The sequence below is a fragment of the Clarias gariepinus genome, chromosome 11 (genome assembly GCF_024256425.1).
Source record: "Clarias gariepinus isolate MV-2021 ecotype Netherlands chromosome 11, CGAR_prim_01v2, whole genome shotgun sequence".
Classification (NCBI taxonomy): Eukaryota; Metazoa; Chordata; class Actinopteri; order Siluriformes; family Clariidae; genus Clarias; species Clarias gariepinus.
In genome coordinates, this window is record NC_071110.1 from 13,146,573 (window position 1) to 13,173,547 (window position 26,975).

Sequence of the window (26,975 nt, forward strand, 5' to 3'; positions counted from 1 at the left end):
TCTGCATAATTTAATTGATTTAATATGAAACAATGAGGGGTGGCAAAGTATTATATACCCTGTACCAACATTCCTAAGGAGATTATTACATACATACATACATACATACATACATAATTTTTTTTTTGCCTTGTACACCCTCCACATAATTAGTTTATTTATTTATTCAACTTTTCTTTTTTAGTAAGCTTTATCGTGTGTGTAGAGTCTTAGTAGATATCCTGATATATCTTATAGTAGGCAAGAGGGAGTGACACCACATGAATGAGGACAGAGCATGCTTTTGAGAGGTTTAAGGAATTCTGTCCAAAAAAATCTCTGTACGCAAAAATTAGGACTGAGCATCGAATTTTGGGAGGAATGCAGACAATAATCCTGAAGTATTAAAATACTGTGTATCATACTGTACATTTTAGTAAAGGGGGCTGGGCCGTACTCAGTTTTTTTTTTTTTTTTTAACCTCCACCTTATTTTTGTGGAAAAATATGTTGGAAGATGGTTTAGGCTGTCATTTGATGATGTTTATTAGTAAATCTGCCCACAATTGGAATTCAGTTTTATTTAGCTCCTTTGTCCAAGAGCTAAAAATGCTAAACCAGCAGAGCCTTTGTGTAAATTCACTCTTTTGGACAAATGTTTACTCCAGAGAGTAGTGTCATATACTGCTAATGGCATCCTGTAACACATAGATACCAAGTCATATATTCCCTAATTGAGACTCCTCACTTTTCACTTCCTTTATGCTTGTTCACATATTCATAATCGATAATCATGAGTTATATTTTTCGTCTATGAACTGTGTCCTAGGTCCTACAACCGTGCCTCTAAACAGTCCTGGGAGACTCTTGACGGGATCCCTTAATCTCCCTGTAAATACATTTGGCGTTAATCCTGGAGAGTGGCGCACGTCTTTAGATAAAGGAAGATCAAGCAGGGATGCTTCATTTACACTCACGAATTCGCCAGCCATCTCTGCTAGAGGAGAGAGCTTAAAGCCGGAGTGTAATATATACAGAGTAATTTCACCCATGATTGATCTCTCATGGCCATTTAAAAAGTGCGACGGCTGGATGCTGGGAAGCGAAGGGCAATGTCACTGTGCGTGGCTTTTTGCCGGTGGTGGGGGAGGAGGGGAGCGATGCGATGATAGCCCAAAGGACGGTTAAGCCTTCAAGGAGCAATTACACAAGTGGGATGCATAAGGAAGTGTCAAGTGCACTCCATCTTGCACTTTCCTCTGCAAAGAGCATCGCACTTGAATAAAAAACGCGACCTCCACTCTGTCATTGTAAACGGCCTACCGTTGTTGTTGTTTTTTTTTTTTAGGGGGGTTGGTTTGGGTTTCAAACATGTTAAGGATGCATTTGTAGATAGGAAATAAATTTTATTACATGCTCAATATCACAATTCAGATACAAGACATGTAGACACACGTAGGTGATAGCTAAAAAACGATTTAGCAGCGGCTACTGTGCCTGGGGCTTTATATTTATGGTTGTACTTGCTTATCATTTAATTACTCTTTACTGATTGTGGGCTACTTATTACATTACCTTATTACCTGAAAGTCTTATCACTTCTTTCCATGATAAGTACTCTAGCCTTAATCTGAGCTCCCTCTTCCCCAGTCGATACGGCACTCCGGACGAGTTGAAGGAACTCATCGATGTGGCTCACTCTATGGGCATCATGGTCCTTTTAGACGTGGTCCACAGCCACGCGTCCAAGAACACAGAGGATGGCCTGAACCGCTTCGATGGCTCTGATTCGTGCTTTTTTCACAGTGGAGAACGAGGAGATCACCCCCTCTGGGACAGCCGACTTTTCAATTACTCCAGGTGGGATTTTTTTTTTTTTTTATTATTCTTTGGCTGACACATACAATATGTATGTAAAATAGACTTATCCACACACAAACATAGGCAAAACAAAGTATATTTGCACAGTGCATATTCAAAATTAATGGCATCCCTAAAAACTAATGCTTACGCTGCTTATGAAGGTTAATATATAGTTTTATTAGTAAATTTAAATAAATTATTATACAAAATATTGTACACCCATAGTTGTTTTTTGGCGATGTCTCTCATTCTTGTCTGATAACATCATAGATACATATGTCCCTTTTATCTGTTTATACAATTCATACACACAAAAGTGTCTGGTTTGTACAGTGTATAATAAAAAAAATTACTAAATGAAAATAGGCTATTACTGTACATGTATATCAGAACACATATAATATGAATCATTTATATTATAACTTGCCCAATTTTTCAGAAGGGGAGTGCTGACAGCACTGAACTTGACTATAAATACATTTAAATCAAATTAAAAGAAATTGTACACTGTAAGAAAATAAAGTATGTGTGTGTGTGTATACTACGTATATTCACACACTGATCAACTATAACATGTAAGTTATTAATATTGATACCTCCTTACAATAGTGTGTGTCGGGATTTGTATTCGGCCATTTTTTCCAAGGCCAAGACTGTTAGCTAGACTGCTGGGTCAGGGCATTTCCAAAATTGTGGGTATTGTGTGGTGTTTCTGGTATGCAGTGGTACAGTACGTACCCATCACAAGTGATCCAAGGAGGCAAACCGGAGACCAGCGACAGGGGACTGGGGATTAAAACGGAGTGGAGTAAAGGCAAGCCTGTCTGGTTCTGATCCCGCAAAAGGGCTAGTGTAGTACAGATTGCTAAAAAGGTTATCATCACCGCTTGCTGCATTTGGGGTTGTGTAGCAGCAGACCAGTCAGTGTTCCCATGCTGACCTCTGTGGAACCAGGATGTACAATGAGAAGGCGGCAAGCCGGAAATATGTGGATATTATTTTGACACCTACTTAAACATTGTGAATGACCAAGTACATTATACCCGTTTATAGCACTAGTATCCCTAATGGCAATGGCTTATTTCAGCAGGATAATGTGCCCTTGAATGTAACCATTCAAAACTTATACAGGAATGGTTTAAGGAACATGGCAAAGAGTTTGGACTTTTATTTCAAGTCCCCCTGGGGATCTGGGGACACATGGGATGTGCTGGACAATAGAGCCATTTGCAACTTACTGTTGTTAAAGTGTCTTATGTATGATTCAATTCTTGGTGCCTGATACCACAGCACACATTCAGAGGTCTTGAGGAGTCCTTGTCTCAACAGGTCAGAGCTGTCGTGGCACCACAAGGGGGACCTACAGTACAACATAGTAGGCAGGTTAATGTTATGTATCTGTGCGTGTTTATATTTTAAATGCAAATGTTATAGCATATAATAGTCATTATACTTATAATAGTTTCAGGTCCTTGGGATACTACATTGGAATAGTCTGTGATGGGGTTTGATGTTTTTTTTTTTGTTGTTTTTTTAATTAAAGAATAGTGGTGCATTTTCATTTCTGCTTTAATTGTTCATTTACCTAACCACAGTTGGCCATGAATCATTTTACTTCCGTACGTCCTAAACTCTCAGAGCCCGCAGTATGTGTATGAACCCCGCTTCCAGGTCATGTGTGTGTAATTAATAATGCTGTATTGAAGTTTGCCTGCATAATTAGTTCTCCTCATCAGCGTTTTTGTTTGCTTATGATCGCACATTTATTTCCTCTTATCTTAAGCAGTGCAATGCTTGTGTAGATTGGTTTAAATCTTTTTTAGAGCTGGTTTTGTTTCTGAATAATTTTCTAGTTTGGGAGTCATTTGTCTTAAAATAAATAAATAAATAAAAAAACAAACAAACAAAGGGACAGTAGGATAATACTGCAAAGCACAGCACTAGCAGCGTATCTGCCATATTTGGTTCGTTCATTGGTGTCTATTACTTTTAGTTTTTTTGGTATTAAATAACACTATCGTCCATTTCCACATGAACCGTAGTTTTGTTAATAATTTCCTATTTGAAATCTAAATACAGTATATCTCCAAAAGTTTCATTTTAAATAGAGAATATTGCTTTAACAAAATCTTTGGAGACAAGGTACAGTACAGTACAGGTTTCAGCTGGATGCAGTCTCAGATGATGAGATTTTGCAGCCTTTTATACAAGTTTAGTCTGAAATTTCTTTGACCATAGAATTTCATTATCGAATGTCATGCCATATAATAATATATTCATTGCTGAGTAATTGAGTAAACAGTACAGATACCTTTAACTGCAAAATGAATTCCAGGAAGCACTACAATACAGATTTATTTTATAAACACATTTATGTTCACATTATCTACCTAAAGTGACTCAATTCTCAGAACCAGCACGGGGATTTCATAGTAACGCTAGCAATAGTTGATGGAACATCTGAAGTGATGCATCTGGCTTTATTTATTCTTCCAGAGCTCAACTAAGACAGCTGACTAACTGCCCACTTCAGAGCAAAACCCCCAGCTATTTTTTGGCTAAAATCGAATCCATTTTTGTAAATGAATGAATTGTTGCATGAATTCATGATGTATCTTAACTCAGAAGGCACATGTCCACATTAGAGTTAGATTATCTCATTTGAGATTATGAATGTGAACATCACATCATGAGATGCAAATCCCATCTAGCCAATTAAATATTCAAATCTTGTACAGTAATGTTTTGGCTATGCACCTTTTTTTACCCTGAACTTTCCACCAACAAAACATTTTTTGTAATTTTTTTATTAAAACTGTCATTCTATAAAAGTTACACCTAGATGCACTTAGTGGCCAGATGTATGTGGACATCGGACCACCTTACTATGCTTTTTGAATACCTCTTTTCATGTTTTGCATATTAATATATCATCGTTCACTTTCTGAAAAGGAAATCCACTAGATTTTGTAGAATCTGTTTGTGCTCATTCTGCCACAACAACATTAGTTAGCCCTGGGTGCGATCAGTGCTTTAGTTCATCCCATTGGTGTTCAGTCAGGGCCATGTGCAGGACACTTAAGATCTTCTGCTTCGACCATGACAAACCATGTGTCTAAGGGACTGGTTTTGTGAGCAGGGGCATTTTCGTGCTGGAACAGGTTTGGGCTTCTCAGTTTATTTATATTATAATTTATAAATGTAGTACATACAAAGACAGTCTATACGACTGTGTGCTTCCAAATTTCTGGCAGAAGTTTGTGGAAGACCCACAAGTGGGCATAATGGTCAGATGTCCATATCATTTTTGACCATATAGTATACTTTCTGTTTTGGGAGTTATACTGTAGTTAGGATTGGATTGATAATGGTGGTGTATCATGTATGATAATGTATGATAATGTAGACCCCTTGACTATGCTTCTCACACCCCTGGTGGTCACCAATTCACTGCTAAAAATCTTGTTTTTAAGCAGATGCATATTATGTGCACTTATAACAGTCCAGGCCGTGCAAATATAGCTATAGTTACTTTTTGTTAATTGACAGTTTTTAATCATAAATCTGTCTAGACTGCATCTACTCAGCTTACAAAGAAACTAGTCTGCGCTGTTGCTCTCATCTCATTTTTACTTCTTGTCTCTTAAGACTGAAGCGCTCAACTCATAAAAGTTGTTTTGCTGTCAGCTAAGATCCCACACTTAATTAAGATGTGTTTTGAAACAAAACCTGTGTGCATCTTCAAGTGTTAACGTTAGAGATGTGTGTATGTGTGTGTGTGTATGAGAAAGAGAGAGATACTTGGGCTGTTTAAAACTGTATAATTGGATAATTGGATTCACAACTAGTATTTTTCTGCTTAATTTAAGAACTGGTGTTTAGATCAAAGAGAAAAAAAATCTCAAATCCAGTTTTACAGCATTAAAGGGTACAATGGCATGTAACATTCCAAACACAGTGGTTAATTAAATTTGGGACATAAACTTCATTAAGCCATAATGCATTTGAACATTTTAGGTGGTAAAAAATGCAACATAAGCTTTAAATACTGCATATATTTGGAACAATGCAAGACATAGATATATTACAATGAAAAAGATCAAAATAATGCAGAATGGCAGTGCTTGTGTGCTTTGTGTTGCCCATGAAGATTTTCCATAAAAAATCTACAAAGGTCAGGCGAGTTATGTGGTACCCAAGTACTTTAAAGCAGGGATTTTTAAAATAAAGAAAACAGAACGTCTATGTAGTGTAAAATATTTATGGAGAATTTGCATTTTAAAAATATCTGTGTTACCGTATGACTTATGAAAACTGATTGTGTTTCGAAAAGAAGAAAAGTTTCATAAGGCTGGTCTATGTAGGTCTATGTTATGAACAGGCCAAACTTAACATGTGAAATGGATAAGGCAATATGTTTAAAAAGTCCATCCATCCATCCATCCATCCATCCATCCATCCATCCATCCATCCATCCATCCATCCATCCATCTATCCATCCATCAATAGTGGTGCTGGTGGCTTAAAGTGTTGGGGCTTTGAGTTACTGTTAAAACCTATTTTATAGATTAATACTGTTATCCATAAAACCATCTATGTAGATAGATACAGTAACATCATGTCAAACCAGGGTTTGTGATGAAATTTCTTGTAAATGAATTTGTAAAACTGATAGACATTTACAGAAGACTTTAAGCACTTTTAGACTACATTTATTTAGTTCAATATGTTCAGTTATCTATCATTAATTGAATGGGAGTTATATACAGTAACACATTTAGAAGAACGAAAGATTTTTCCTTGGATAATTAATGGTTCATAGCCTCCGAAAACCTTTTCGCTTGGAATCTATTATTATAACAAACACATTGTTATAGGATTCTTTACATCTTTCAGTCTTTCCTCAGAGGGACAACCAACAAAACCTTGAAGAATATGAAAACTTAAGCTGCAAGTAGAGGTTTTAAGGGACATCAGACAGCCCATGCTGTCGGATTGGTCTGAGGAATTCAGTGAAACATGTTCTCAAGACCTAATGAGCACGAAACTGAGAAAATTTCAATTTAAACGGTGCTTTGTACTGTCTTCAGAATCGCAGAGACGTGCTGCATACTTGCATAGAAAATTAATGGTTTCCCGTTGCTTTGTCACTTGCTAGCATGACACAGAGTTATGCACATTGCCTGATGCTGGGTTAGACAGCTCAGCAGCGTGTCAGTCAAATTTGCCAAAGCAGCAGGCTGTTCAAGCTTATGTCACTCGTGGGTTTTTTTATTCACTCTTCTAGCATCATCAAACTAAGGATGTGGCCTACATTGCTCTGTAGGATGTGCTGTCTACTGCTGTCATTAATATCATTTATCAATCCATAATCATTTCATTAATTCGGTGCATTATTTAGTGTGACCAAGCCCTAGAGATAATAAAGAGCTTGCTAGATTCATTTTGAGGCAGTGTATTATCTTTACAAGTGGCTCTTCTGTCAGGTTATGGCATAAAGACAGACCATGTTTCAGGTTATTATTTAAAATGGTTTGTGTTATTTATTATTCATTTAATGGAATTTAAATGAAGTAAATAAACAGCATTTGCTGTTAGATAATCAGTGTGCTTGTGTCTAAAAGTAGAATTGAAATGGAATCTTTAAATGCAGTTTTCTTTCGAGATTTACCAAAATTTTGAATCGCTATCATTTTATTTCTAATTGTGCTAGGTGTTAAAGAGATGTATAGATACACTATACAGTGGTGTGGAAAACTATTTGCCCCCTTCCTGATTTCCTATTCTTTTGCATGTTTGTCACACTTAAATGTTTCTGATCATCAAACACATTTAACTATTAGTCAAAGATAACACAAGTAAACACAAAATGCAGTTTTTAAATGATGGTTTTTATTATTTAGGGAGAAAAAAAATCCAAACCTACATGGCCCTGTGTGAAAAAGTAATTGCCCCCTGAACCTAATAACTGGTTGGGCCACCCTTAGCAGCAATAACTGCAATCAAGCGTTTGCGATAACTTGCAACGAGTCTTTTACAGCGCTCTGGAGGAATTTTGGCCCACTCATCTTTGCAGAATTGTTGTAATTCAGCTTTATTTAAGGGGTTTTCTAGCATGAACCGCCTTTTTAAGGTCATGCCGCAACATCTCAATAGTATTCAGGTCAGGTCATGACTAGGCCACTCCAAAGTCTTCATTTTGTTTTTCTTCAGCCATTCAGAGGTGGATTTGCTGGTGTGTTTTGGGTCATTGTCCTGCTGCAGCACCCAAGATCGCTTCAGCTTGAGTTGACGAACAGATGGCCGGACATTCTCCTTCAGGATTTTTTGGTAGACAGTAGAATTCATGGTTCCATCTATCACAGCAAGCCTTCCAGGTACTGAAGCAGCAAAACAACCCCAGACCATCACACTACCACCACCATATTTTACTGTTGGTATGATGTTCTTTTTCTGAAATGCTGTGTTACTTTTACACCAGATGTTTTTTAGCAAAATTGAGACGAGCCTTAATGTTCTTTTTGCTTAAAAGTGGTTTGCGCCTTGGAAATCTGCCATGCGGGCCGTTTTTGCCCAGTCTCTTTCTTATGGTGGAGTCGTGAACACTGACCTTAATTGAGGCAAGTGAGGCCTGCAGTTCTTTAGATGTTGTCCTGGGGTCTTTTGTGGCCTCTCGGATGAGTTGTCTCTGCGCTCTTGGGGTAATTTTGGTCGGCTAGCACCTCCTGGGAAGGTTCACCACTGTTCCATGTTTTTGCCATTTGTGGATAATGGCTCTCACTGTGGTTCGCTGGAGTCCCAAACCTTTAGAAATGGCTTTATAACCTTTACCAGACTGATAGATCTCAATTACTTTTGTTCTCATTTGTTCCTGAATTTCTTTGGATCTTGGCATGATGTCTAGCTTTTGAGGTGCTTTTGGTCTACTTCTCTGTGTCAGGTAGCTCCTATTTAAGTGATTTCTTGATTGAAACAGGTGTGGCAGTAATCAGGCCTGGGGGTGACTACAGAAATTGAACTCAGGTGTGATAAACCACAGTTAAGTTATTTTTTAACAAGGGGGGCACTCACTTTTTCACACAGGGCCATGTAGATTTGGAGTTTTTTTTCTCCCTTAAAAATGTAAACCTTCATTTAAAAACTGCATTTTGTGTTCAATTATGTTATCTTTGACTAATAGTTAACGGTTTTTGATGAGCAAAAACATTTAATTATGACAAACGAAAAAAATTTGAAAACAGGAATAGTTTTTCACACCACTGTATTTCCGAATACATATGAACTTGAGTGAAATCCAATTCCTAATCCATAGGGTTTACTATAACAGTATATACTATATCAGCTTCAACTTTTCTGGGAGGGCTTTCCACAAGGTTTAGGAGTGTGTTTATGGTCATTTTGGACCATTTCTCCAAAAGCGCATTTGTGAGGTCTCGCAGTCTCCGCTCTAATTCAACCTAGAGTTGTTCGATCGGGTTGAGGTCAGAACTCAGGCCAGTCAAGTTCTTCCACACCGAACTCGCTCATCCATGTCTTGATTGACCTTGCTTTGTGCAGTCATGTTGGAACAGGGAGGAGCCGCCCCCAAAAGGTTGAAAGCATAAAATTGTCCAACATATCTTATGCTGAAACATGAAGAGTTTTTTTCACTGTTAAGCTCAGTGACTGAAAAACAACACCACACCAGTTCCAACAGGACTGCATGTCAGTGCACAAAGCAAGGTCCACTATGACATGGATTAGCAAGTTTGCTATGGAAGAACTTGACTGGCATGCATATGCATGTGAAGGCAGGTGAGCATATACTTTTGGCAGTATATACATTTACAACATTTTCCAAAATGTTATAATTCAGATTAAATTACAAATAATGAGATTGTGGATTTTGTGCCAGACTTCACACTGTCAATGAAGCAACAGCAAACCCAAATACCAAAAATGTCTGAAACTGATCCACAGATTTTCTCGAAAAAGTGAGAATGTGCCACTTGGTGTGCATTCTTGGAGGCTGTAACAACTCCACTTTATCCACTGATGGAAACGATGCATGTCTGTTGTGGACTCAAGGTCTGTCATGTACCTGTGGGGATTATAAATATTAGACAGCAGCATGCTCTGCTGGAAACGCATTCACTCCTGTTCCTGAAATGATGTAATTGATGTTTCTCACTTTGTGTGGATGTGTTTCAGTGTGTCTTGCTCTTTATCATGACCTTGGGTGAATGTGTGTCGGGTGGGGCGGGGATATGTGAAAGTTATTGAAAATTTTTTTTTTTTTTTTCTGGATGTTGTACAATTAAGCAAGATAAAGAAGGTCCTTCTGTGGACTTTGGAGCTGCATGGAGCATGTCTCGGTCAATCGATTCAGGGGCAGCTCTGATTTTTCTGTGTGAATTATTTCTATCCATTTGATGTGAATTCTGGACTGAGCCTGCTCTCTTTGATAAGGTGTTTTTTTTTCCCTTCCACACCACAACCCTAACTAGACTTGTAGGTATACAAATTGACGAGAAAAAAATATTTCCAACAGGCTTTTTCAAAATGCTTATATCGCTGGCACTTTTTAATTCCTGTAGGTCACATCAGCTTCAGTACTGACTCCTGTAACAATGCGAATAATAGAGGCTATTCAACAGAAATCTGTCTGGGGCTTGTTGTTCACATTATTATAGGTTCCCTAAGTATTATGCATATCTGTCTGTAGCATCTGGTAACCTTATTGACGCTTGGGTTGAACTGAAACTTATTTTCACTTTTTGTCCTTCTCATTACTGTCTGACTCAATTCCCAGCATCAGCAAGGATCTGTGTCGCCCTCATGGAGTCAATCAAATGTTGTTTTGAACCTGAGTTTAATAAGTGGGTGCCAACAGCTGCAACGCCAAAACATTACCCTGTGTTTAGTGTCAGACAGCACTGGGATCAGTTAATAAGAGTGCCTAGCTGCAGTTTCATTACTTATTAGGTCTGGACTGTTATCAGAGGGACTCATTAGACAGGCTGCAGACATATGCCGCGACCGCCGGTGATCTGAGGAGTCATTTGTAAAACCCCAAAGGATGGCCCTGGTGTTATCGCCGCTTCGTTGCAGCTATTTATATAAATTTTTTTTTTCAGCTGATGGTTGTTTGTATATAATTTGGGGTCAAACTGTCTTGTTATGTTCCCTTCTGTGGTGATGAGTTGTGATCGAAGTCTGGAGGCTGGGAGTGAGTGAGTATGCGGTGCCGCTTAATCAGGGGACTTTGATATTGATGATGAGCAGGAGCCGACAGCAGTCCCATTAGTGGAAGAGAGAGGGCAGAGTGAGTGAGATATTGTTAGCTTTCTTGTAAACTCGACATAAATGCCTGATACTGTTTACCAACACGTGAGACTGGAGAGAATTGGGAGTTTGATGCATTGTATTTATAACATGCAACAATTTCCCATTGTACTGAGATTCTAAGATTCTAAGAGAGATTCTGACTTGCATCAGATTAAAAACGTAAATTAGGTACAAAGGAATATGGGATATTAGTATAAGCAACATAAGAGGGAAATACTGGGAGTGTGGTACAAGGCATAATGTCATTCTACATAAACTAATAGACTATCTACTGTACATATTAATATAATATCCACCAAACTATTTTTGTTTTCCTAAGGTGTGTATACAGCATGTGTTGTATATATAATCACATCTTATTAACTTATTAATAATCAAAAAAATATATTAAATTAATTTTACATTTAAGGTCCTTGAATTTAATTAAATTAAATTGAATTGAATTGAATTGAATTGAATTGAATTGAATTGAATTGAATTGAAATTAGGGAGGCGTTGTTGTTAGCACTGTGGCTTTGCCTCAGGTCTGTGTGCATCAAGTTTGCATGTTCTCTAAAAGTTTGCATGCTTGGTGGTTTTCCCCCAGGTGCTCAAGTTTCCTACCACTGTTCAAACACATGCAGATTAGGCTAATCCGTGCTTCTGAATTTGCCCATGGTTTGTGTTTGTGGTGCTAGTGTATGCTCTGCAATGCACCCTTTTTTTCTTCCGTGAGTCCCATGGGATAAGCTCCAGGCTTCCTGTGACCCTGTGAAGGACGTGTGGTATAGAGAATGGTTGACTAAGTGAAATGAGGGATTCTGTAGATGGAACGAAACATGTTGAATTAGTTTACATTTACATTAAGCAGATGCTCTTATCCAGATTTTTATCTCATTATGCATCTGAGCAGTTGAGGGTTAAGGGCCTTGCTCAAGGGCCCAACAATGGCAACTTGGTGGTTGTGGTGTTTGAACCTGGGATCTTCCGTAAACCATAATCCAATGCCTAAACCACTGAGCTATCACCGACCCATTAGTTTCAAGTAAAAAAAAAATTTCCTGTTGAATAATAACTGTTACTGGAGCGGCCAACTGCATTAAAATCTCAGTAAGTTTACAGGCCCTTACAGTATCTAGAATGAGTTTTTGTGATCAGTCAGTAGTGTGTAGTTAATTGTCTCTTCTGCAAAGCCTGACTTATTCGTCTGCATCAGGTCTATGCAGAGCCTATGCTGTGGGCTACTCAAGTGGCCTACGGCATTGTGAGCATGTACTGTATGCTTGTGTGCTGGTGTGTCTTTGTCACTTGTGTGATTTCTGTGTACTAAGAACAATAGCCAATGAAACTCAGCGTATCTTGTTGAAGCTAATAGATGAGGAACAACACCTATTTTTACTGAAATGACTGCAATACAGAAAAGAGAGAAGACACCAGAGGAGACAGTAAGTATAGCCACTGAATCGAAGGAGGCAGAAGGAAGGTGAATTTTCTTCTTAAATTTGGTCTATCAAATTTGATTAAAAAATAAAAGCATAGAAGGATAAAGCGGAAACATTAAGCTACCAGGTGGACCAATTACAGGTGACGTGTAGACTTGACGTAAAAGCACAAATCAGGCTTAAGAGTGCACCAAAAGAAAAAAGGAGCGAAAAAAATAGAGGGAATATATGGTGACGACTTTTAACGGAAAAGGGTTTTGGATTTTCTGCTTAAGTTAATGCCCTCATTTTTAGCGTTTGTGCTTGTTGGCATGGCAGCAGTGATGTGAGGAAACTTGAGGAGACCTCATCTGCACTCTCCAAACTATAAAACCCCATACAATGAGGGGATTTTACCTCCTTCAGCACGACAACCTATTTGCGAGCACAGCTGATGATGGACTTTTGTTCAAAACAACCTGTTTTTACACAACCTGTGTACTGCAGTATTTGGAAACATTTTTCATAAAGTCTTTATTCATTTTAAACTGTATTTTAATATATAAAATTTACTTACACTTTGTAAGATGGCTTGTAAGCAATATCCCAATTGTTACTAAGACTTCATTAAGTTCCAAAATAATTCCTTAATCTCTGGTCTCCTTCCACAACTTAAAGATGTGTGGTGTAGGGAGCTTGGCGTTTCTGTTGTAATATATTGATTGAATAAATATAAAGCAGCTGTATGTATTTGCAATTATAAGAATATGTACAGTCATATTTATGGTCAAATATTTACATGTCATCATTAAAAGCAACCTTTCTTTTACAATTAATAATAAATATTATAGTTACTTAGTAGTTATAAAGGTTTCATACTATACTACATGACTTTATGATGAATAAGGATACTTTCATGATTCTAATCATACCATCACGATTATACATTATCAACATTTGGTTACCAAATGTAACCAATGATTCACTTTAAACTTATAAATAATTAACAAGCACAGTTAGGTTATTGTCAGTTGGTCCACAGTATGAACTTGAGTCCCTCACTAAACCACCAATCACTGGACCAGGACCACCACTGATCAGAGACATTGTGGGTCGTCGATCATCCTGATTACAACACTGACCCTGATATGGTTATGGTAACTTGGTGTCTGTGTTGTACAGGGAGATGAGCTAAAGTCTATGAAGCTATAAAGTGCAACGACAGTATCAAATTCGAATTCAATTGTATATTATATAGAAGGTGTACCTTTTAACATCATCACAGAATATACAGTAGGATTTTACTCATATGCAAATAGGTTCTCACTGAGACCACATTTGCATTTTAAGGTATTTTACAGATGTTCTTATTCAGAACATCTTACATTTATCTCATTTATACAACTGAGCTACTGAAGGTTAGGGAGTAGCAGCTTGGCACTGCTGGGATTTGCACTCATGACCTTCTGATAAGAAGTCTAACAAGCCCAAGTCACCACTGTTTTGCATACTTGAGCTCACAAATGCTTACTAGTGTTTATTGGACTGGCAGTAAGTAAACTGAAGGCAAAGTAATGTAATTTTACCTTTTACTCAATTATACCTCTTACCTGGAGCCTGTTTTGCTTTCTTGGAATCCAAACTAGGAATGACTGTTGCATCCTCGGGATATGCTTTCCCAGCAACGGGACGAATCTTTTTATGTTGTGCCAGTCAGGACCCAAAAGCCTCACTGGGGTTTCCATAAAATCTACATAAAACAAAAAACAAAATTTCCTTAAATACTCGAGTGTTTGTTACTCTCGAGTAACAAATGCTTAATCATAGCAGGTATTTTGAAGTTTACAAGAGCCAGCTATTTTGAATATCGTATCTCTGTGAAACTTGGTCAGGGGCTGATGGATAGGTTCTGCTTTAGCTGATGTTAAACCGTTACTGAAAGTCAATGCAGCAAGTAGGTCATTGTGGCATTCTTCAGGCTGATGGGTTAGCACATGGACGTAACCCCAGGAGTGTTAGAAAGTGGAAAATGCAGAGCATTCACAACACAGCCAACCCTGCTTATCAGCATTTGTATGAAAATACATTTATGTGAATTCTTGAGAAATTCCTCCTTTTAATGATGAGGTAACCAGCCCAAAGGCATAAGCTTAGTTGCTATGCTTCTTGTAATAGGCTTTCTCAAAGCCGTGCAAGAACACTATGTGAAAGCAAGTAAATTAGAGCTCCAGGCCTGTTTTGTTTTCACCCTCTTGGCTAACATTGTGGACTGTTCCCTGTCTGACCGGCCGAACGAGGTCCACTTCAAATATATGATTTCAGATGACTGACTCTCTAGTTTTGTTTTCATGTTTCTCTGTTCTGTTGGTTCATTTGCATTATGTGTGGAAGGTTATTTGAATACATTGGTATTACTGTTTATGAAGAATATTATAATGGTACCACCGTGGTCATGGTTGATCTCTTGAACCAGTATTATTGGATTATAGGGCAACATTATGAATGATTTTCAATAGCAAGACTGGGAAAGCTTCATGCGGTGTCTTTTTGTGTAATATAACCTGCTCAAGACACCCTTCTCATTTAAAGAAAAAAAAATGTTGTTCGAAACATTTATTATATTAACACGGTTTGCACATCCCCACCCCACCGCACCCCACCCCACCTCAAGGCTCTCTATGTGACTTAATAAACTTTCTATTGAGACAAATGCCTGAAATCAGCAGGAAGCACATCTGGGTGTCAATAGAGAATGCTAATTTTGACAGTTTTGCGCTGCATCTAGAAATCTCTTTATGACACAAAAATGACACTGGGATGGCACATGTCACATCGTTTTGCCCTAGCATGATTCATCCCTTAAGCAATAAACATTAATCCGCCATGCCTGTCTCTTATTGAATGGGCGAGAAAACCGTTTTGCCAGCACTCCAGGAGCGGCGCGTGAGAAGCGTGAAATGAGACGCCTCAGTCATCGTTTCCCACAAGGCCCGGCTGTTCACCATCCCTCAGCCTGTCAAGTGCCGTCGTTTCACCGTTACGCCTCTTGTGAAATGACCTGTCAAGGTGGTAAATTTATTTGTTCTTATCTGCTGGTTGACTGTTATGTTGAGGATCTTGGGATTTCAATCAGTTCTCGCCTAGACTCAGGCTGGGTTAGCCAGGGTGGAGTCACTACTTCAGGGACACAGGATGCAAATAAGGCCCTTCTGCTGGTGCTGCTGTTTTAGCTGAATGTAACTGAAAAAGACCGTAGAGCAGGTTGCGTGATGTGCCAGGCATGGTTTGTAGTTTGTCGAATTTTGTAGAATGTAGAATTTTCAAATGATGTAATATTAATCACTTTAAAAAGGGGAGATACAAGAAGATAATAAAATAAGAGGAAAATAATATACTTTAGTACTTACTATTTTTCCGCACTTTGCATAAAAAGTTTTTGACACTATGTACATTATTTAAATGTTTTAGAAAAGAACAATTTAAATAATATTCATGCAGCTGCAGTAAAGGTCTGGGGAGGGGGGGGGTGTTAGGTGGGTGGGAGGGACTCAGTATTTGGTGATGCCATGGGTGCCAGTCTTCAGCCAGTCACTGACTGCAAAGGATTTGCTCCCAAGTATTAAAAACAATCATTATTTTAATTTATAATGTAAAAAAAGACATAATTTTATTTATAATTGTCTTAATTGTCCGATTACTTTTTATTTAGTAGAGAAATGGTGTACAAATTACTGTAATAGCTAAATATCAATGCATTTTTTTTAACCCTTTGAATTCAAGGAGAATGTCAATACTTCAATAATTTTTTGCTTTATTTCAAATCCACTAGGGTGGTGTGCAGAGACAATACTATGAATATTGTGGCCCCTCCCATTTCATATGGTACATAAAGTGTTAAAAATAATAATAAGTAAAATGGGCAGAACAGTGGCACAGACAGTAGTGTTGCTGCCTTGCAGCCTCAGGGTGCCTCGTTTGACCCTAAGCTCAGTTTGCTGCCTTTGTGGAGGGTTGCACATTCTCCATGTGTCCACATGGGGTTCTCCAGGGGTTTTCGGTTTCATACCACGTTCAAATTATCTGAGCTGATTCTCCTACTGGCATATTAAGTGTATGAATGTGAGAGTACTTGATGCCCTGTGACAGACTGATGTACCTTCCAGGGTGTATTACCGCCTCACACTCAATATAGGCTCCAGATTAAGCAAATGAATGAGTCAGTTAGTCAGTTTTGGACACACTCTGGTCGTTCAACTGCAGAAATTTGCTTAAATAATACAATAATGCTACTCATATGTCTTAGAGCAGCTTCTTTATCAACAGGAGCAGAGTGAGCTTAGAACCTTTTTTGCCATTTTATGCTGTCTAAATTGCCTCTTACTCACTGGTCCACTATGAAGCTTTTTCTATCCTTCCATTATTGATAAAAATTAAGTCTAGTCTACCAACATTTGTTCCTTCATTTCCTGTTTACCACTCAGAGTGGCCCTTGAACCACTATTACTGAATTTAATTTCTTGGCCAGCCAGCTTCATCTTGACCTGAACTCAAGACCTGGCATTAAGACATGCAAATCAATTATTCCCTGCTCCGTCTTCCACCTCATCCACAAATTCCTTGAATCGGGGTCTATACCTTTTTCCCAAAACTCTGTTATCGTGACAATAATTCTTTAGGTTCTTTAACAATCAAAGAATGGACCTATTTCTAACCTTCAGTTTCTATCCAAACTGCTAAAAATAATGTGACGGCCAAAGAACTGCAGAATTACGTCTAACAACCTCTTTGAGTCTGATTTTTTCGTCTCCTGCATCGCGCTGAGACAGCTGCTGTCACTAATGATCTGCTCTCGGCTGACTCTGGTGCCCTCTGTATCCTCATTCTGTTAGACTTTAGTGCAGCCTTTGACCCAGTAAAATCATAAAAACCTTTTTCAGAACAGTTTCTCTTTGACTCATGAAGGTACAAAATGGTAAAAGACAACCGTATTTATTACTTATATTTCTTTGCAAGCCTCGAATAGATTTCTAGAGAGATTTTTATCCCAGTTTGGAAACAGTTATGTCTGTTGGCATTTTGTTATTCAACTTGTACTGCAGGTGGTTTTTTACAAAGGAATTGTCTAACTTTTACATTCTTTGCATCACTTCCCCTTGGCGTTAATCATGTTGTCTAAGTAAGCAGTATAGTTAGATAAATAATTGAAAGTTTGATTTTGTTATTAAACATAACCGATTTACTACAAACCTATTGATTAATATGAACTATTCATGTTTACTTGACGCGCCAATAATTTTGAATACATGATGCCATGGGTTTTTTGTTTTCTATCCAAAAAGTTCACAGCATTTAAAGTTTTTTTTTTTTCTTTTCGCTTTGGTGTACAGACATAAACGCATAGAAGTGTGAAGAGCCAATCGGATTGCAGCTTTAAAGATTCTGAAGCCTCTGGGCAGTTAAGCATAGAAAGGGTGTCAGGTGCTGTGGATAGTTTCTGAGGCTGAGACAGCTCAGAATTATTTATTTATTTATTTTTTAATCCATAGAACAGCTAGGAGGGTTACATATATATATATATATATATATATATATATATATATATATATATATATATATATATATATATATATATATATGTGTGTGTGTGTGTGTGTGTGTGTGTGTGTGTGTGTGTGTGTATGTGTGTGTGTGTTTGAGGTGTATATACATATATACATTTTTGTTATTTACACTTACAACAGCATTGTATGGGCTCTCTCTCTCTCTCTCTCTCTCTCTCTCTCTCTCTTTTATTCGCTCTTAGTGTTTTTGATGACGTTATGGATCTGTTAGCAAAGTGGGCTAAAGAATATTCAGACCAGTGCACATAAAATCTGTGCGGTGTTTAATTACCAGTCACAGCCGTCACTGATAGATGCATGAATTTTTTTTGCTCTGGGCTAAAAAACAAATCAGCACTAGTCGTTTCTTTTTGCTTCTTATTGGCAATCTTGGTTGCACAAAAATCCTAAATAATTTATGGTAGTCTTGCTTAACTAGATTCTCACTGGTGGTGGGAAGCTGAGATTCAGCCACCTGGTATTGATTTTATTTCTTTATTTCTTTATTAATTTATTTTGGTAAAAATGGAGCCATTTAATGGCAATCAATTTTTGGAAGTAAAAGTAATGCCATCGAGTGTTTCCCGGCCTTTAAGAGGGCCACTTGGTCTCTGCAGAAAGCTGCTCTATTGATTAATAGCCATGCTTTAGGCTGTAATGCAGTGGTGTGGTTTTGTAGCGGGTCCACTGCTCACCGTAGCTATTCCCTCACTCTCTTGAGAACACGGTGTACACCCGCTCTTTGTGTGGTGTCAGACAGAGGCTAATCTATTCATCACACAACCGGCCGGTGGCCACTTCAGCTCCATGCTTATCGGATCATTTCAGGCCCCTCGCTGGGGGAATGGGAACTCGCTGTTCACACCTTCTTTTATAAAAGTGCATCAGGGATATCTACATCAGCAGTTTCAGCAAATGGCAATCTCTCCCAGTAACACTCTGCACCCCCCACCCCCCAACCCCCAAAACAGGACCAATTGTGGGAAGCACAAATGAACTGAGAGATGTGTGTGGGTGTGTAGATTGGTAAAGGTACGAACCCGAGCCTTCCCAGTATACTTGTATCCATATATTTGATTTAACATACATGAATGTACCTGACTAGCTCAGCAAGTCAGAAAATGCTGAGTCCGCTGTATGCTGAGGCGACGATGCAGCACATGACTCTAGATGATGGTTTGAGGCATCTGATATTATATTAATAATATCTGATCCCTGACAATGGCTCTGCAGACTTGCAGGTGGGATCGTGAATGTCGGATAATTGAAAAGATGCTGCATTGTTATATTTTTATCACATTCTGGTACCTGGCACCTCTGTCGAGTGTTTGCCAAAGGTTTGAGATCGCACATCATTGAACACATTTTAAGAGATGCAGAACCCGACTTAATATTTCAAGCACTAAATTATAGATGTCATGCTTTAAAATGAACAGTCAAGGATGGCATTAAGACTCCAAATGGCCACAATTTACAGCCGAGAAAACATTAAGGACCTCTTAATTTGCTATGCTTATATGGATGAGATACTTTAACCTGTTTTATGTGCATCATGCATAACAGTCAAGGACCCTGGCCATCGCATTTTAGCAGCGTTTCTATGGCAACATTGCAATTACTCAGAGATTACTCATGGAAAAAGAAGGCGTGGAGGATTCTCAAAATGGTTAGTCACAAGTACCTGCAGACAGGATCCAACCACCACTGGATATGGTGCTACTATATGGATTATTTTGTGCTCCTAGGATTTTAATTTACACATGCAGGCAGGGGAGTTGCTAGACATGAAGCTTTAAGCCCCCCATAATATTATGGTGCCTGCATTTTATATATATATATATATATATATATATATATATATATATATATATATATATATATATAAACTGGCTGTCTGTATACCTCTTGCATATGTGTGTACTGTATATTCTACACATAATGATTGAGGTACTTAATAGAAGTTGCATAGCTCAGTGGAATTTTCATTTCTGCATTTACTGTTTAGACTCAAGATGCCACATGCAGCAATATAACTCTTTAACTTTTCCGCTGTAGACATTAGAAAATGCTCATAATATAAAAGTGATATAATCAGCTGATGGATGACAAATTTATATTCACAAGCCATGAGATCAGAGCGATCCCAAGCTAGGTTTAGACAAGTGTACCAAAAACTTTGCCAGCTTTAACGGTCTTCTTAAAAGGAAACAGCATTAAACAGTTTCTTGACTGTTATTTAGAGCTATACAGACTTTTTCTTTGGCTGGCCAACCAGCCAAACTAAGCAAATGGGAGAAAGCCTTTATCCGTTTGGATTTTCATCACCCTGGGTACTCAGGCAGAACTCTAGAAGCACCATAATCTCAGTGGCACTGTACCATTCTGGTCGTTATGGCAGAGTGGCCAAATGGAAGTCACTCCTAGGTAAAAGGTGCATGAGTGTTCTCTTGGATTTTGCCAAAAGGCATCTAAATGACTCTCAGGCCTGAGGAAACCTGATTCGATTGTCTTTATCAAGAGGAAACCAAGCACCACTCATCATCCGGCTTGTTCATTTTCTACGGCACAGCATGGTCATAGTGGCATCATGCTGAGGGATGTTTTTCAGCATCAGGGAAACTTGTTTGGATTGAGAGAGAAATGAACACATTATCTGGACAAAAACATATTTGGGAAAAACTTTTAAAGTAAATGCTCAGCTTCTACCACAACAATAGCTGGAAATCCATATCCAAAATAAAGCAAGAGAAATATTTAGATGAGTGTATGAATATGGTAAAATAAAAAACGGGGTTTCTGAATGTATAGTATGCAGTGTATCATCCTCTTTCAACACAGATAAACCATGCATATGCAACAAATGATTACAGTGCATAAGTTAATGATATCAGTTCTGTTGATTGTATAGCCAGGAAATCTGGGACTGTAGTGCCTGCTCTCTTTACCCAAAATGACATGCTGAAAATGTGTCCTTTTTAGTAGGTCTCAGAGGGAGAAATGTTGCATGGCTTATGGTGCCAATCATTTTTAGAGTCAATTTTGCAATTGCTCATACAAAAACATGAGCTAGGAACCTTGAGTTTAGAATTTTCAGGCACATAGTTTTTATTCCCAGAATGGAGCTTTATGCCTAGAAGAATTATGTGTATGTGTGTGTGTGTCTCTTCAAGCTGGGAGGTGCTGCGTTTTCTCTTGTCCAACCTGCGCTGGTGGATGGAAGAATACCGGTTTGACGGATTTAGATTTGATGGGATCACCTCCATGCTCTACCACCATCATGGTGTCGGTATGTCTGTGAAAAAAAATTTTCTTTCATACAGATTAATGTAATGTACCTTTGCCAGGCTTTTTTTTTCTTTCATACCTCTTTAATGTTTAAAAAAGTAAATGAGGTAAATATATATATATATATATATATAATGTGCATGAGCTATACAAAACTTCATGTTGAGTAATGTCACTCTAATGTATTTGTGTCTCATTTTTTATTTTTTTTTAAACTTAGGTTCAGGATTTTCAGGCTCATACTCTGAGTACTTTGGGCTTCATGTTGATGAGGACTCGCTAGTCTACCTCATGCTAGCTAACCATATTCTACACACCCTGTATGAGGACTGCATAACTATAGCTGAGGTATGCTCATTTTAGAGTTTTTAATACGTAACAAAACAAAAACATATTTCATATTACATCCTCCTTTGGAAAGTCTAATTATAATTTTTTATATATTTGAAAACTTGCACCCGGTCAAAACACAGTATTGGTACTGATTTTATTCTTTTATGTTATATATATATAATACAGAAAATGTGTGTGCTGCTTCTAAAGTTTGTGCAACATGCAAGTGTCCAATCTTGCTTCCCGAAATATTTCAAGTTCAAGTTATACTCTCACTTCAAACTATAATAATTTAGATGCAAGTTATTCATATTTCTTCATAAGTATTGATACTTGTTGGTGTAAGTATTTAAAAGCATACGGCCTATAAAAATTGTTGCCTAAAGTGTTTTTGGTAAAAGCTTGGAAAAAGCTACCAAAAATCGGTAGTGTCCGTAACCATGTTGCAATATCTTACAATTTTGCATTTTACAATAATACACTTTTGCAGGTTTATGTCTTTTCATGTTTTATCTGGATGACAATCAAGATCATTGATAGATTTGAATAACAAAAAGTTACGGACACTATATAAAAGTGCATGAAATTGTATTAAGCAAATGTGTTTATTTTTATCTATTAAAAATATGAATGTGTATGCTTATTTACAAAAAAATTAAGCATAGATCGCAAGATAAGAAACATTATTATTAGTATTATTAGTATTAGTATTAGTATTATGAAAAATGGTGTTATGATCCTATCTGAAAATTCACTTTTTCACCAAGGTGAGACACTTTTTAGCACCAATACAATGTTTTGGCCAACTATCTATGCAGTAAACCTCTATTATTCTTTTTTTCCACTGTTTAATCCCCAGTACCAAAGTTAATGCAGTGCAGTGTTGGTGCTTCTTTTTTCTCATTACTCCTCACAGAAAACACTACTTTCATCCTAAATTCCAACAATGCTCGTCTTCTCAGTTCACTAACCTTCTTGTCAGCAGAGCTACTTTTTCCTATGTTTGCACAGAACGAATTAACCTACAGAGCCAAACGAGCAGAGCACATTAAATTAGTGCTCATTGGTGGGGACCTACTATCTAAGAACACACTTGCTTGTTTAACTTACTTCTCTCTGTGTATTTTTATAATTAGTCAACAATACCTTGTTATAGTAGATAGTAGCTCATTGGTTTATGAACCTGACTAAATTGCATGCTTATTCTTTTAAAAATACATACACAAAAACGTTTAGTTTAAACTGATTAATGGGCTTGATGAAAAATTAAGTAAAATAACATGTTTTTCATAGCTCTCCCATATAATAATAATAATAATAATAATAATAATAATATCAATGATAATGCAAACAAATCAATAACTTAAACTCAGATCTAACTCCTAACTCCTGACTACTGTACGTCTACCTCTCTCACTCTTTCTCTCATCATATCGCACAGACTCAGAAGCTCTTTTTCAAAAACCAGAGGCCGAGCTGTCAGTAACCTCACCTACCTTCCACTGTTGTCTCAGTCTTTAACAGCAGTCGTGGGTGGGCATGGGAACTGCCAGTCTGCTATAAAGAAATCTGATTTCATCTCAGCTTTAGATTCCAATTACTCTCTTGACTTTTCTGGCACTAAGTGAGACCTGGTTTTCCACAGAACTCCGCAACACTGCCTGCTCTATCCTCTGCTTGTGCTATCTCACACACTCTCAGGGAGAAACTGGCAGGGGTGGTGGTACAGGTTGGCTGTTGTTTTTTCTACAATGATGCTTCTTACCTCTCATATCCTTCCAATTCCATGCAGTTACAGTTCTTTCTGTTCTGTCCTCCCTAACTGCAGAAGCCTTTGTCACCTTTAATAATGGGAACACTTAAAAATGTGCCAACCCACACTTTTAACCCAACTCCTACACAACAAACTTAGAATTCCTTCTTCTCTTTCACTGGCACATTTTCCTAATCTAGCAAAAGAAGACATCTTGCAAGTCATTAAGTTTTGCAATCGTGCCACCTGCCCTTTGCATACAAGAATCATCTCACAAGGCCGTCCCCCGGCATCAGTACTATCATCGATGGCTCCACAACATCTGGTTATGTACTAACTGTGTTCAAGAGAACAATCTCTGTTCCCATCTCAAAGAAATCCACTCTGGATCTCTCAGACAACAGCAACGACTGACCAATATCACTTTTCTGTTTTCTTTGTAAATTCCTTTGTATACAGTCAACTGTCTCTTCATCTCACAGAACAGCTTCCAGGATCCTAACCAGTCTGTAAGTAACACATTTTACAGACTGCATTTTGGGCAATCACTGAAAATGTGCATGATGCTGTGCCAGTCAAAGATTATACCAGTCTTCCTTCCATGAAACTTGGAATTTGTGGTACATCTGCCTCAACCTGGGTCTCCCACACGGCTCAAGACACGGTCCTTTTGTGTTCTCCATCTATATTTAATCTCTTGATGATGTCATATCCTCACATGGGTTCTCAAAATACCAATCCCCCTTTATAAACTCATATTTCTCTTCAGATCTCAGACATCTCGTTGTGGAAGGCATCTCATCAGCTCTAAGTTAATCACGGCAAAACTGAACTGTGGTTTATCCCAGGTGATTCATCACTCCTGTTAAGCTCTTGTGATCTCCCTGGTCTCTTTGAGCTCAACTTACCACAGATTATCCATGTACAATCAACTATCCTTTTCCTCTCACCTTGACAATCTTACATGCTCATGTCAGTCATTTTTACTCTTTCACACCACCCCACACCACCCAATTGCATTGCTCCCTCCACTGGTTTCCTCTAGCTTTTCACAGATTTAAACCACTGTTGATTGCTTACAAAGTCAAAAATAGACCAGCACCCATTTGCCTCAAAGCACTTATCACTCCCCACACTGCACAATGTTCCTTCTAATTCTTTAACACTGCTTGAATTATCCCACCATATCTCAGGATATCTCAGAGTGTTAAGACTCTTCTGCGTTTTAGCACAGAGGTGGTAAAATGAACTTCCCCTAGATGTCCGAACAAGTCATCGTCAGTCTTCATACGTCAACTATAAACCACCGCTCTATTAGGTATTTAAATTAGCACCTAAATAAAAATGTGTTTTGGGTGCTTTTTTAAATATATTGCATCCCTAACAGAGTTTATACTGTAGACTTCTTAGTCCGTGACTCAGTGAACTAGTATCTAGATGTATTTATTGATAGAGACTTCAAAGCACATCCGTAACTCGCTCTGGATAAGGGCGTCTGCCAAATGCCATAAATGTTAATGTAGACCTACGCATTCATGCAGTTATCTAATCAGCCAATCGTGTGGCAGCAGTTTGATGCATAGAGTCTTGCTGATACAAGCCAGCCATTTCACATCAATCATCACAACAAGGGTAAAAATGTGATCTCTTTGATTTTGTTTGTGGTGTGTTTGTTGGTCCCAGATGAACTGGCTTGAATATGTCTGAGTATGCAAATATTATGGGATTTTCATGCACTTGCATCTCAAGTCTCAAGAATTTACTGAGAATTGTGCAATAAGAACTTGTCTAGTCTGTGGCAGTTCTGTGGTGATGAGAGAATTTAGACTGGTTAGAGCTGACAGGAAGGGTACAGTATCTCAGATTAAAATTCTGTACTATTGTGGTGAGCAGAAAAACATCTTAGGATGCACAACATGTCAGGCGTTAAGGTAGATGGTCTCAACAGCAGAAAACCATGTCGGGTTCCACTTCTGTCAGCCAGGAACAGAAAGCTGAGGCTGCAGTGGGCACAGACTCATCAGAAATAGACAGATGCAGACTGGAAAACTTAGCCTGGTCAGATGAATTTTGGCTTCTGCAGAGGCACACAGTTGGTATGTTCAGAATTTGGCACCAACAACTTGAGAACAACATGAACAACAGGCTGGTGAAGGGTATTTAATGGCATGAGGGATGCCCTCTTGGCATATGTTGGGCTTGTTAATACCAATCAATCATTGCTTGAATGCCACATTCTGTTTGAGTACTGTTGCTGAACATGTGTATTTTTTCATAGACACTGTTTACACATCTTTTAATGGCCACTTGACAACATGATAACGCACCTTGACACAAAGCCATAGTCATTGCAAACTGGTTTGACATTAAAATAAGTTCAGAGGTATTCAACATTCTTCCCAGTTCCTTGATCCTATTCCAATAGAACATCTTTTAGTTGGTAGAACATAAGATTGAAATCATGTTAACGTGTACCAGAACCTCAAAAGAACATTTCAACATTTTTAACATTACAGTAAAACCTCAGATTGCGGGTAACGCAGTTTGTGAGTGTTCCGCAAGACGAGCAAAGATTTTTAATGATTTTGACTTGGAAAACTAACAAGTCTTGGTTTACGAGTACTGAGTATCATGTATTACGCATGCGCTTCTTGTTTTGATGCCTAGTGTCACGTGATCACAACTGAGTCAACATTTTTTACTCTGCGGAATTGTGGGTATTCGTTTTCCTGCGGGGTCTTAGTGTGTGTCTCTCAGGGTATAATCAACATCTGTGCACGCGTGTACTGTTTACTATAACACTGTGACATGTGTGTGCTTAAAACATATATTATTTTGTGTCTGTATGCGTGTGTGTACAGTGCGCGTGTAAAGCAAAAGCAAGTATCATTAAAGAGGGTAAAGATAAATTTTTTCATCCAAGGTTCCACTGTACTTGAAATGTGTGCCATGAAGTGTTGGGTCTGTTTTTAGAGCAAAGGGATGCCCTGCCCAATATAATGTTCATAAAAAGTGTTCAGTATGATTTGTTTTACAATCAGTCAAAGTACAAGATGGGAGGGATGACGGATACACTGTGGGTTCTGCTGTGTGGCTGATCATGCTATAACTAAAAAATCTGCCTCTATAAATTACCACTCTGAGTTAAGGGAAAAAAAGAGCGTAAATGGCGCAGTGGTAAAGTGCTCGCCCTATCATCCGGAGATCGCGAGTTTGATCCCCGGTTGATGCTGTAACCTCTCGCAGCCAGAGACCTAGAGAGAGCTGATTGGCCGAGCTCTCTCACAGGGGAGGGATTAGAGGTACTTCGTGCTCCCACATTAATGACGGCTCTATCAAGGGCATCTGTGAGCTCACGCAAGCGGAAGGAGCAGATAGCGCTATCCTCCGAGTGTGTTACGCCGCCCCTAACGGTGTGTGAGCGAGCAGTTAAAAA

At 38.2% G+C, this 26,975-nt stretch overlaps 1 protein-coding gene across 1 annotated transcript in view; it reads left to right on the forward strand.

Moving 5' to 3' along the window:
• Positions 1 to 26,975, forward strand: part of gbe1b (glucan (1,4-alpha-), branching enzyme 1b) — a 126,264-nt gene that overhangs the window by 36,433 nt on the left and 62,856 nt on the right. Inside the window, exons 7-9 of the mRNA XM_053507444.1 lie at positions 1,629 to 1,838; positions 21,339 to 21,454; positions 21,674 to 21,801. Of these exons, the coding sequence (XP_053363419.1) occupies positions 1,629 to 1,838; positions 21,339 to 21,454; positions 21,674 to 21,801 (454 nt within the window). The remainder of the gene's footprint in view (positions 1 to 1,628; positions 1,839 to 21,338; positions 21,455 to 21,673; positions 21,802 to 26,975) is intronic.